The sequence below is a fragment of the Panthera uncia genome (assembly GCF_023721935.1).
Source record: "Panthera uncia isolate 11264 chromosome D3 unlocalized genomic scaffold, Puncia_PCG_1.0 HiC_scaffold_8, whole genome shotgun sequence".
Taxonomy (NCBI): Eukaryota; Metazoa; Chordata; class Mammalia; order Carnivora; family Felidae; genus Panthera; species Panthera uncia.
In genome coordinates this window covers 24,920,617-24,934,479 of record NW_026057586.1, presented here as the reverse complement: position 1 = coordinate 24,934,479, position 13,863 = coordinate 24,920,617, and the positions used below count along the sequence as shown (strand labels likewise).

The 13,863-nt window shown below is 41.1% G+C and overlaps 1 protein-coding gene across 6 annotated transcripts in view; it reads right to left on the bottom strand.

The window, feature by feature from the left end:
• DYM (dymeclin) overlaps window positions 1-13,863 on the bottom strand; it is a 351,209-nt gene that overhangs the window by 292,243 nt on the left and 45,103 nt on the right. For all 6 annotated transcript variants that reach the window (XM_049620093.1, XM_049620087.1, XM_049620091.1 and 3 more), the window contains exon 3: window positions 693-745. In XM_049620093.1, coding sequence (XP_049476050.1) covers window positions 693-745 — 53 coding nt within the window. The remainder of the gene's footprint in view (window positions 1-692; window positions 746-13,863) is intronic.

Below are 13,863 nucleotides of genomic sequence, written 5' to 3'. Positions count from 1 at the left end.
ACACCAATACTGTGTTATTTCACTTATATGTGGAAAAAAAAAAAAAAAAAAAAAGAAAAAAGAAAAAACAAACAAAACAGACTCATAAATATAGAGAACAAAGCGGTAGCTGACAGGTGGGGCGGGGGGTGGAATGGGTGAAACAGGTAAAGGGGATTAAGAGGTACAAACTTCTAATTATAAAAGAAGTAAGCCGCAGAGATGATCAAGTCCAGCATAAGAAATACAGTCAGTAATACTATTATGACTGTGTATGATGACAGATGGTAACTAGACTTATTACGATGAGCATTTTGTAATATATACAAATGTCAAATCAAGATCAAATCACTATGTTATACACCTGAAGCCAAAGTAACACTGTCCAACTATTCCTCAATTAAACACCAAACAAAACAAGCTAAAACAGTCTGTGGTTTAGGAGAGTCTATTACTACCACTGCAAGTGAGCAAGCACGTGTCTTACTGCTCTTGACCAAATGGTACCTTCTAGCGGCCCCAATGAGCACCATGAACAGGAGTAAATATTACTAAATATAATCATCCAGAATATATCACTTCATTAATTTAATTCATATTACACTACCAAAACTTGTAACAGAAATTTTTAAATAAATGCCACCCATACACACACACACACACACACACACACTCACTCACTCACTCACTCACTCACTCATTTTGCCCCTTACCTAAAGACCTGCAGACTGAAACAGTTGCTTCCTCCAAGAGCTTCAGCTCGGTGCTGGAGGGAGAGAAGAAAAGGTAATTAATAACTACAATGCTAAATAGGTACACACTGACCAGTTAAAGGAATAAATAAAATAAAGAGGAGAAAAACAATTTAGAAGGAAAATAGGATGTACCATGATAAACAATAAAATCACAAATTTTATTGGGTGGCTCAGTTGGTTAAATATCTGACTCCAGCTCAGGTCATGATCTCATTTTGTGGGTTCAAGCCCCAAGTCGGGCTCTATGCTGACAGCTCACAGCCTGGAGCTTGCTTCAGATTCTGTGTCTCCCTCTCTCTCTGCCCCTCCCCCGCTTGCACTTGGTCTCTCAAAATAAATAAAAACATTAAAAAAAAACAATAAAAAGACAAAATGAAGTTTAGCTTCTGTTTTTGACATCATTAGAAAATGTACTCGGAGAGCACCAATCATGGGGTTAGAGTTATTTGAAAAAAATGCCATTATTTTTAGGAGAAACATGAAGTCTCATGATACCTGCAATACCTTTAAATAGATCAACAACAAATAAAGGAAGAAACAAGGCAAGAAAAGCACGAGGACACATACATAAGCTTCAATAATTTATAAACAAAGAAAAACAGAAACACACAGAGATAGATATGAGTGACACGGAGACAGGAGGCACAGACAGAAACAGACATAAAACTCGGAAAAAAACACAGGGGAAAGTTTTATGACACTGGATTAGGCAATGATTTCTTGGATATGATACCAAAAACACAGACATTAAAAGAAAAAAACATGTAAGTTTGACTTTATCAAAATGAAAAGCTTTTGCGTATCAAAGGATACTATCTCAGGGTGAAAAGCCAACACAGCAGAATGGGAGAAAATGTTTGCAAATCATCTATCTGATAAGAGACTGATACCCAGAATATACCAAAACAAAAACAAAAACCTCTGACTCAACAAAAAACCAAACAACTCAATTTAAAAATGGGCAAAAATTTAAAGAGACATTTCTCCAAAGAAGACATACAAAAGGCAATAGGTATATAAAAAGATGTGCAACACGATTAATCAGGGAAATGCAAATCAAAACCACAATGAGATACTGCTTTCACACCTATTAAAATGGCTATTTTAAAAAAAAAAAAAGGAGAGAGAGAAGGGAAGTGTCGGAGGAGATATAGAGAAATGGGGACCTTCGTGCATTATGTAAAATGGTGCTGGTGCTTTGAAACAAGAGTATGGCAATTCAGCAAAAAGTTAAATATAAAATTACTGTGTGATCCAGCAATTCCATTTCTGGGTATACAAATACCCAAAAAGGACTGAAAGCAGGGACTCAACCTGATATCTGTACATCACATTCACCATCACTCATAACAGCCAAAAGTAGAAACAATCAAAATGTCCATCAATGGGTGAATCACGGTACAAAATGTGGTACATTCATACAGTGTAACATCATTCAGCCTTAAAAAGGAAAGAAATTCTAACACGTGCTACAACACAGATGAACCTTGAAGACATTACGCTGAGTGACACAAACCAGCCACAAAAAAAGAAATACTGTATGATTCCACTTATAGAAGGCCCCCGGAGTAGTTAGATTCAGAGAGACAGAAAGAACGGCAGTTAGTGGAGTTGAAGGCGGGGGGAATGAGGAGTTAGTGTTTAATGAGTCGGGTTTCAATCTGGGAAGATGAAAAGTTCTGGAGATGGATGGTGGGTCAAACAACAATGCGAGTGTATTTAATGTCATAGAAGCATACACTTAAAAATGGTTAAGGTGATCGATTTTATGTTGTGTTTTGCCACAATTAAAAAAAAAAAAAAGTGCATTCCAATTCCAGCTCAACTACTTACCAGCTACGTGACTTTGGACTAATTTCTTAACCCTTTATGTCTTAGTTTCCTTCTATATAAAACAGAGATGATAAATAATTGTACCTGCTCCAAAAGACAGCGTTATCATTAAATTACATAACATGTTATGAAGTGCTTGGAACAGTATCTGGCACAGAGTAAAACCTAATAAATGATCGCTATTTTTGATTCCAAAATGTAGTGGGTTCCTCCCTCCCCCGGTTAATTAAAATAATGCTTTATGTTATATTTTTCAAAGCACTTTAAAATTTATTAGTACATTTAAATCCCATGACAACCTCTTCTTTTTTTTTTTTTTTTTAATATTTATTTCGAGAGCATGAGAGGGAGTGAGTGGGGAAGGGGCGGAGAGAGAGAGGGAGAGAAAGAATCCCAAGCAGGCTACACGCTGTCAGCACAGAGCCTGACATAGGGCTCAATCTCAGGGACCGTGAGATCCTGACCTGAGCCGAAATCCAGAGTCGGTTGTTTAACCCACTGAGCCACCCAGGCGCCCCATGACAACCTCTTCTGATAAGCAGAAGCTATAAACCCTCTTTTTATGTACACATAGATATATACGAAATGTATTATTAAGACTGATTTCGCCTGCTTCACTTCTCTAATGTGGCTGTTGGAAAACTTTAAATGACCTGTGTCTCACCTTGTATTTACAGGAGAGCTGCTCCGGAACCTGTCTCCTGACAACGGAAGGCAGTGTCATGTCTAAGAATTATAAGTATTATACACACACACAAAGCTGGAACCCACTTGCTACTTCAGCGAACAGGCCATTACCTTAAGATTCTCAAGTTATAGGGGCGCCTGGGTGGCTTGGTCGGTTGGGCGTCCGACTTTGGCTCAGGTCATGATCTCACGGCTCATGGGTTTGAGCCCCATGTTAGGCTCTGTGCTGACAGCTCGGAGCCTGGAGCCTGCTTCGGATTCTGTGCCTCCCTCTCTCTCTCTGCGCCCCCTACCCCCCGCCTTCACTCACGACCTCCCTACCTCCACTCATGCTCTCTTTTTCTGAAAAATAAATAAACATTAAAAAAATATTTTTTTAAAGAATCTCAAGTTATACTCACATTCAAAAAGATAAATATCTTGTCAAAGTTAAATCTCTAAGTTTCTCATTGAAGTTTTTTTTAGCCAAAATAACCTAGAAATAATGCTATAATAAAGCATTTGTGGGTCTCTGGGCTTTATCACTGTATTTTTATTCACAAAAATAGTTTTAGGGTCTGCCCACCTCACAGTGTCTGTCAGCCTGATGTCCCCATCCCTTTCTTCCATCTTCCCCCCTACCCCCAGGGGTGAGGAGAGCCAGACAGGCTTGTTCAGCAAGACCCCACTCCCTGGCCACTGCTGACTCAATCAGAGACAGACATTTGGAATGTCTGGGGAATTTGGAACTGGAACGGAAACAAAGGTTTTCCATACAACTAGAATATGGCTGCAAAGCTGAGAATTATGGGAAACCATCCTTTATCCACTGAGAAGCAGAGAAAGCAAGTTAGTAAGAAAATAGAGAAAATGAATAAAAGAGATTTGAGGAAAGAAGCAGAGATGAACAGAGCAATTAAAGGATTCCTGCTGGCCTTCCAATTCTTGGGGCCAGCTCTTCCCAAAGCCTGTCTGTGTTCTTGATCTTGGATTCAATGAGACATCCCTGTCTCTTCATCACATATGCCCCTCTTTCTGCCATATGCCAAATCAAATTGATTCTTGTTAATAACCAAAAGAGTTCTTATTAATAAATCACTGTGGTCAGATTTAATAATATACACTTGTTGGCAAGTAGTAGAAACTATGAATTACTCAGTTTATTGGTTACTCAGGCAAAAAAATAAAAGTGAAGAGGTATAAATGCAAAAGACTGTAAATAGCTTTATGAGGTTAATAACTAGACCACACGCATAAAATCTGTTTTGGTGGTGTTTCGACTTTCCTCAGTCAATAACACTCTCTTAAAACTGGATGGAACCAAGAACTTCAATTATATACATGTGGCTACAGCCTTCAAGACCTTCTAAGCTTGTTCATTCAGCAAACACTGCCTGGGCGCTCAGGACATGCTGGGTTCCGTGAAAGATGCTGTCTCAGCCCCCAGGTTACACGGAGGAATAAAGAAGCAGCTAGACTATTTGGTGGGGTGGGGGGTTGGGGGGGAAACACCAAGATCAAGCCCAGCCCTGTATGTAAGGTCCTAAGAGGTGCACCCAACCTACCCCAGGAGCGGTCAAGGAAGGCATCCTGGAGGAAGTAACCGCAAGAGAACTCAGTCTGGCAGACATCAGGAGAGGGCTTTCCAGACACGACTGACAGCGCATGCAAATCATCACAGAGAGCCTGGCACGTTCTGGAAAGCAGAGGTTCGCCTACACTGGAGAATGGCAAACTACAAGACTAGAAAAGTAGATACTAGATGGCTGGAGCATAGAGTTCAGTTCTTTAACCTGTTCTCAACAGAAGGGTATTGGATGTTCCCAAAACTGGGTTCTGATTTTATTTTTAATACAATATTAGCCTGAAAAAAGGATCAATTCAACATCTGTTAGCGAGGCTGGTTTGGACATCACTTCCTCCGGGAAATCTCTGATCGTCTAAGACCAGGTGAGAAGCCTGGTTTCAGCCCTCAAAGCACCCACTTACAAAACCGAGTACTCGGTAGCAACATTGCCCAATTCTTTGTCTGTGCCCCGCTCCACTCCAGGATTGTGGACTCCTTGCTCATCACGGTGTTCCCAGCCTGGTACAAAGCAGGCACATAATAAAAATGTACTGAGTGAATGAATGCCATCGTCAGATACTTCATCAGAGGACAAAATTAATTACTTCCCCTTGTTCTTCAAGAAACACTTCACACTCTCCAGCCCTCAAGGCAAGGCCTGCCCCGAAGTTTAAATTTTATTAAACTATTTTTAAATACTTATTTAATTCCAGGTGTGGCAAAATGTATCCTTTCGAAGCAGTCTGATTTCTTGGATGAAGAGATAAGAAAAGCTGGGAATTATCCCCCCCTCCACGTCTCTTGGAAAGCTCCCTCTGGTGGTTAAGCCAGCCAGCACCTGCCATCCTGTGATCAGGCCCATCAGGCCTGGGTCCCCCCAACAGGGAACGACCTGGAACAGTCCCGTTTCACTGCCACCACCTCAACAATCGCCACCTCGGGTCAGAAGCGCCCAGAGTATGAGCAACAAGAGAAGAGGGAACGTGTCTCATTCACCCGCCGCGCCTGGTGCCGTGGTTCGGCCGGAACACTTGAGTAATGACCTAGTAAATCAAAGATCCAGAGCTCTGTCGTAGTGCACACGCTGTGGTCTCCGCACCCTGAAGCGTTACTTTCTTCCGCAAAGAAAACCAGCCAGGCACACCCCTGCCAAAAGCAACACGCCGACTGTCCTACTAGAATCCCCCTTCCTCTCATCCCTCCACCCTCCCCATTTTCTAAACTTCTTGGAACATTTTAGGAATGATCTTCTTTCTCACTTGCTAGATTCAGAGCCAAAATGAGGTGGTAAGCAACGGGGGTGGCTGGTAACTGTTGCTGTGCGTTATAGGCATCGATGCACAGGGCTGTTTTAGTTAAACAAATGAACTCAGATGTTCTGGCACCAGGCAACTGACAAATCATCATTTGCAGTAAATAAAAGTAAAACGGTGCTGCAAAACATGCCGATGTTTCCAAGACAATTACAATTAGAAACCGAATGTCGTTTCTGAAGGCAAATTTGGGGCACTGGGAGCGTGCAAAAAGGGGGCGAAAGGGCAGCAAATACTTACACCAGTACAGGTTCAATACATTAGTACCACACAGAGTATCTTAAACTCCACAACGCCCAGGTCGATATTTTCAATGTCAATGACAGGAGATTAAGGAGAAATACTTAACACCAGTCATCAAACTTTCGCTAAATGAAGTAAACTCTAGACAAACAACCATACGGATCCGATGATCAGGTGCGGCTCTGTCTGCAGCCATCCTTCTATGTGATAAGGTATCACACTCCTCATGCTTGGGGCTGGGCCACTACTCCAGCAGCAACACGTGGGAGTCACGGGAGTCCCCAGGTTGCCGGTGACACGCTAAACAATGAGGCCTAAGGCCGTGGAGAGACAGTCCCAAGAATTACACTCACGCATCACAAGAAAATGTGAAACTGCTCCAGGGATGTTCCCAGTTTTAAGAACCTTCACTGGACTTCGCTGAAGATAATTCGGCAATGAAGCACTTCCTAAAATTTTCACAACCACAGGCAAGTTCTTAAACATTACAACTGCCCTTTCCGCTCCCTTTCTTCCTTCCTTTGATTCTCACGAAGAGAATCTCCCTAAGGAGAACCCTTACCGACTTCAACCTCACACTGTCCACACGCTTGTGGGAGAGCTTCTGAGACAAAATTCCCCAGTGAGTACCGGTAACACAGCTCAATGACTGCCAAGTTACGTCTCAGATCGCCCACACGCTCTATGCCGCCTCTGCGGAATGTACTAACATACAGCAAAACCAAGTGAAATAGCTACGAAGTGTAGGCAGCACCGAAGAGTGGCACGGCAGAGAAGAAGAGTGAAGAACCTCCATGTCGCGTTAGGGAGTTTGGATTTCATCCTGCATTCCATGGGAAGCTACTGAGCACAGAATCAAAGACACAGAGAACTCTTAGAGCAGCAGCCAAGGTAGCCAAGTGTACAACAGTGAAATGTCTGGCCTTGACTACAACCATCTTGAGATTTTTAGACAAAAAAAAAAAAAAAAAGAATAACACTAATGCCTCTGGTGACGCGTGTGAAGCCTAATCGTGCACTCACAACAACACTGCAATTAGCCAATGAGACCAAGTGTTGGGCCAGCAAACGTAGATAAATCACTAACTTAACTGTGACTAAAGGAGAACACAGTCAAGTGCATAACGCTTAAAAATTTTAGTTTAATTCCGCTAAAACGATATACCAAATTGGAGCGCTAGGAAGGAACACCAACAGGAATAACACAGAAGGCCTCTGTCGCCACTAGATTCACAGGCCGGTCATTTTCAATACTTTTGCATCAGGTGTACCACCTCTCAACTTAAGTGTTCCCATCAATTACCAAACTCACACACACCGGCATTTGAATTTCCAATCATGTGGCCTGTTAATGAAAGCAATGTACATGCATAATGGGAAGAGTACATATTTTGAAGCCACGTATTTAAGTGCCAGCTTCCTTGTTTCCTATTGGTATAAGCTTATACCAAAGTCACTTGGTATATATATGCAATATCAAAGTTATTTTGAGAGAGTCTTGGTTTCCTCGTCTGTAGAACAGAGAGAAAGATACCACCATCTCGAGAGCAGGATAGTTGTAAGGAATAAATGGCAAGGTATGGAAAGTGCTCAGCACAGAGCTCAATGGAAGTCTCCTAACCCACCATGACAACAAAACCATGTGTATTAAAATATCAAATTTGCATATATTATTCTTTACCATGCCTTACAAGTAATTTGCCAGTCTTCCCCACCATGGCACAGAAGGGAAGTATAAAACAAAATTCAGCAATTTCTGAAGTAGTTTTATACTTTTTGTGTCAAACAAGGGTAGGTGATTGGCTTTGATTTTATTTACATTAGTGTTCTACCATAGAAGAACAACCCCAGTGGAGTGCCAAGGAAATCAACAGTCCTTATTCACCTAGGAAACTTCTCAATCAATATCAAGCAACTTCTAATAAGTGGCAGAACAGGCTTACCTAGGTAGTTTTTCTTTTTTTCTTAACATTTATTTATTTTGAGAGAGAGAGAGAGAGAGAGAGAGAGGGAGAGGGAGAGGGAGAGGGAGGGAGAGGGAGAGAGCACAAACAGGGGAGGGGCAGAGAGAGAGGGAGACACAGAACCTGAAGCAGGGTCTGGGCTCTGAGCTGTCAGCTCAGAGCCCGACACCCAACTTGAAGTCACAGACCACGAGATCATGACCTGAGCCGAAGTCAGATGCTTAACCGACTGAGCCACCCAGGCGCCCCAATTTTTCTTTTTTTAAGAGAATTGTTTTTATTTTTTTTATTGCAAAACTGAACCATGCTAAAGACATGCACACCTATCAGTGCTGCTTAAAAAAACAAAAAACAAAAAACAAGTGACAACACCAAAGGCCAGCAAAGATGAAGAGAAACAAAGATCATATGTAAAATGATATAGCCATGAGAAAACAGTTTGGCAGTTTTGTACAAAACCAAATATGCACCCGGTAACTGCACTTACCATGGTGAGTATTTTGTTTATCACCTCACTATGCTGTATACCTAAAACCAACAATATGATATCAACTGTACTTCAATGAAAAATAAATTCTGAGGCGCCTGAGTGGCTCAGTCGGTTAAGCGTCTGACTTTGCCTCAGGTCATGATCTCGCAGTTCATGAGTTCAAGCCCCACATCGGGCTCACTGCTGTCAGCACAGATCCCGCTTCGGATCCTCTGTCTCCCTCTCTCTCTGCCCCTCCCCCATGTGCACTATCTTTCTCTCAAAAATAAATAAAAACATTAAAAAATAAATTTAAAATAATGATAATACATTTTTTAAAAAAGAAACCTTAACTTGCAAAAAACTGGAAACAATCCAAATGTCCTCCAATGGGTCATAGTTTAAACAAACTATGGTACATACACAACATAGGCTACTACTCAGCAATAAAAGCAATAAAAACTACTGATATACAGTAGTAGTTCAAAAAGCAATGAACTACTGATATACAGACTAACTTGAATGGGTCTCAAGACTATCCTGAGTGAAAAGAGTCAATCTCAAAATGTTTAATATTGTATTATGCCATTTACATAACTTTCTTGAAATAACAAAATAACAGAGATTGAAAACTGATCAGTGGCTACCAGGAGTTAGCGATGAGGGGGCAGGGTGATGAGTGTGGCTATAAAGGCAAAGCACAGGGAGCCCTGTTGGGATGAAAGAGGTGAGCATCTTGACTGTGGCAGTGGTAACACGAGTCTACACATGTGATAAAACCTGTATAGAGCTATAGATACACACAAAAGTGAGTGCATATATAGAACTGCTGAAATCCCGAGAACCTTTGTCAGTTTCCTGGCTTTGGCACTGAACCGTAGTTATGTGAATTGTTACCGCTGGGGGAGGTGAGTGAAGAATGCAAGAGACCTCCCTGCACATTTTTAGCAACCTCCTATGCATCTGTAATTATTTTAAAATAACAAATTTTAAAAACTGGATCATAAAAATAAAGCTACACAAACCTATACAAGAATAATACAAATATACACATTTTTAAAATACGCACTTATATACAACTTTGCTTGAATAGATTACACTATATATGAGCTTTTTTTATAACTGGCTTTAACCACTTAATATGCTGTGAATCTCCTCCCCTTTCTATAAACATATGATCATTTTTAAGGACTGTAATGTTACAGTGTGCAGATGCATTATTTTTATTTTTTTTATCTAATTTCCTTACTCATGAACATTTAGATTGTTAGCAATTTTCTTTCATAAACATTGCTATGAATGTCTTTATACATGTATCTTTCTACACATTCTTCTGAACATGTCCAATTATTTCCTTAACATAAACTCCAGAAGTGCAGTTGGTAGGCCAATGAACCCTTCTGTTCTGATGAATATTGCATATTACACTGTAGAAAGATTTCACCAATTACCACCCACCAAAAACGCATAACTGTGGCTTATAAACTCACACATATTCCTACATTTGCAAAATTACTAGCCCAGATCTTTTAACACCAAATCCAGTGATCCTAATACTCAGATAAGCATATGTTGACCAAAAGCAAGCTAAGAGCCTTTATCACATTGAATTTTTTCCCCTCTAAAATGGTCTACTGGGAGGAATTCATTAAGGATGTGATGTCTGGCAAATTATTATCATGCCACTGTAAATTCAAAGCAAATTCTATTCAACACCACCTAAGTTCTTTCATCATACCAGGAAGTCAATTTTTGTATGAAATAACATGGGGGTACATCAAGAACTGCTGTATAGAGAGTTTACGACTTCTTTGGATTTAAACTCTGAAGTCACAATCCTCTGACAAAGAACTCTGGCTGTAACTTCAAAATGGTACAGTGAAAGGGATACGGAAATGTTCAGATGTGGGGCATCTGTCTGGCTGGCTCAGTTAGTAGAGCACGCAACTCTTGACCTCGAGGTTTAAGTTCAAGCCCCACACTGGGTGTAGAGATTGCTTAAAAATAAAAATCTTTAAAAAAAGAAGGAGGAGAAGGAGAAGGAGAACAGGAAGGAGAAGAAATGTTCAGTTGTGATAGAAAAAGAAAAATATTAGCAAATATTAAGTAAAAAACTGGACATTTTGGGGGGCACCTGGGTGGCTCAGTCGGTTGAGCATCTGACTTCTGCTCAGGTCACGATCTCGCGGTTTGTGAGTTCGAGCCCCGCGACGGGCTCTGTGCCGACAGCTCGGAGGCTGGAGCCCACTTCGGGTTCTGTGTCTTCCTCTCTCTCTGCCCCTCCCCTGCTCTCACTCTGTCCCTCTCTCTCAAAAATAAATAAACATTAAACAACAACAACAAAAAACTGTGGCTATTTTTTTCATTATAAAAATAATCAACCATATCAGCCACTTATACAGAAAATATCTCCAAATATCTTCAGCCGCAATTCACGAGGTGACAGGAGAGACGGGAAACAACCTTGTCCCTGATGGTTAGGTATCTGCTCTCCACAACCACCTCACCGAGATTCCGACATTAGCTGGTAAATGAAAGAACAAAAGGGCCAAAGCTCGGTGTGAGGGCACATGTCCCTGCATTCACCAACACAGTGCCACTGCGAGACGGAGAGCGGTTTCCACAACTGACCAATAAACAAGAAAGAACATTGGTTGGCAGGGGAAAAAAAAGCCAATTTCAAATGAGGCCTGTAGTTCAAGAATTCAAGGTTCTGCAACCAAAATAAATATATAAAAAGGGTCATCTAATAAACCAAATACCTCTTCCTGTTAATTGTCACACATGAAAATATGGAAGAGTTATTTACCACCATATTTTAGTCAGCTGGTGTACGAGGTCAGCCAGGCTGTGGCTGCCAAGCAAAACACTCACCACTGCAGCTCCCAGGGGCAGCGCATTTAGGCTGATGACTGAGCTGACCTGTGACCTGTGTCATGGGGCCAAGAACACCCACCGGAAGGACCTGTCTGTGGCCTTCAAGTGGTTTCTACGATCCAATGTGGCTCCCCCACCAATGCCCCCGACTCTTCCTTCTCTTTTCTACCAACCCATCTGTGTCATCCTTCATCCGGCCACACTCTGGAATTTGAGTAACATAAGAGGTACCAATGGATGCTGCCAGGCCATGGTGCTGGCCCTCAGGGATTAAAGCAAGAAAAAAAAGGTTGAATAAACACGATCTTAGAAAAGAGATTACCAGTTGGCTGTAAAACAACACTGCAGCCTAAACACAGTCTTACCATCCTCTCAAATACAGAAGTATGTGGGTTCCCACATAAAAGCAAGGGTGTTTGTTTTTTTTTAAGTTTTTACACTACAGAGAAAAACATTTTTTTAACTAAAAATGTGACTTCATTAATTTGAACTCCACTAATTTAGAATTTCGGCTGTTTGGCTAAAATGGAGGTTAAACGGACTTTCGTGTTGTATTTTAATTTTTTTTTTTTTAACGTTTATTTATTTTTGAGACAGAGAGAGACAGAGCATGAATGGGGGTGGGGCAGAGAGAGAGGGAGACAGAATCGGAAGCAGGCTCCAGGCTCTGAGCCATCAGCGCAGAGCCTGACACGGGGCTCAAACTCACGGACCGTGAGATCGTGACCCGGGCTGAAGTCAGACGCTTAACCGACTGAGCCACCCAGGCGCCCCTCATGTTGTATTTTAAACAAAGTACTTCAACGAGGGAGAAGCTTTAGGACAAGCGTTGTTTAATGTCTACAAAAGAGGGGTGCCTGGGTGGCTCAGTCAGTTAAGCGTCCACCTCTTGATTTCGGCTCAGGTAATGATCTCACGGTTCCTGGGTTTGGGCCCCCCATCGGGCTCTGTGCTGACAGTGTGGAGCCTGCTTGGGATTCTCTCTCCCTCCCTCCCTCCCTCCCTCCCCCTTTCTGCCCCTCCCCTGCTTGTGCCCTCTTTGTCTCTCAAAATAAATAAATAAACTAAAAAAAAAAAAAAAAAAAGGAAAGTAATATTTAAAAAAAAAACTTCTACAAAAGAAGCATATTTAAGGACTTTAGCATATTAATTGTTGATATGCAAATAAATTTGCTGATTAGAATTTGCAATGTGTATAGACCTAGAAACTATTCAAAGTTGTCTCACCATGGTCATTTCACTTGATTGCTTTCCAAAACCCCAAGAAGCTGCCTGACAAAACAGGAGTATTCTCATTTTAAATTTTTTTTTTTTCCAACGTTTTTTATTTATTTTGGGACAGAGAGAGACAGAGCATGACCGGGGGACGGGCAGAGAGAGAGGGAGACACAGAATCGGAAACAGGCTCCAGGCTCCGAGCCATCAGCCCAGAGCCTGACGCGGGGCTCGAACTCACGGACCGCGAGATCGTGACCTGGCTGAAGTCGGACGCTTAACCGACTGCGCCACCCAGGCGCCCCAGGAGTATTCTCATTTTAGAGGCAACAGAAACAGAGAAGCCAAGTAGCTTGCCCAAGATCACAATGTAGGAATAAACACATCTTATATCTAATATCCTTACAATATGAATAATATTTAGCTTTTTTATTACAGTAAACCCACAGGACATCAATCTAAAACACTCCCACTAACTACTTGGAATTTCTATACATACCTAAAACAACTTGTGCCACACACGTATTATCCAGCACAAAAATTGTATGTTATGATTAAAATCATGTAAAGCTTATGTGAATGGTAAGAAACTAAAGGAAACAAAGTTTTAAGCCTAATAAGGAAAGTGGAAGGATGTCAGATGGGACTTTTTTGTAACTGTTAGAAATCATAAACTATACTTTGGTCAGGAAGCTAAATTTTTAAATTATATATTCCCTAATTCACAGCTTTCAGCAATTTAGACTGGTTTTATTTCACTTTCAAGCACACCCATCTCACATATGAATCTCAATAATGACAGATGACAAATTCATAGTTCAAATCATATTTAATGAAAAGCTGATGGACAGAAAGCTGTTGGGGTAAATTATACATAGATTTCTCAACAATCAAACTATAATCATGAGGTTCAAAAAAGAAACTGAAAATGCTTATGTCCCTTTCACTGAGGATTTTGCCATAAAATGATTTCAAAATTGAC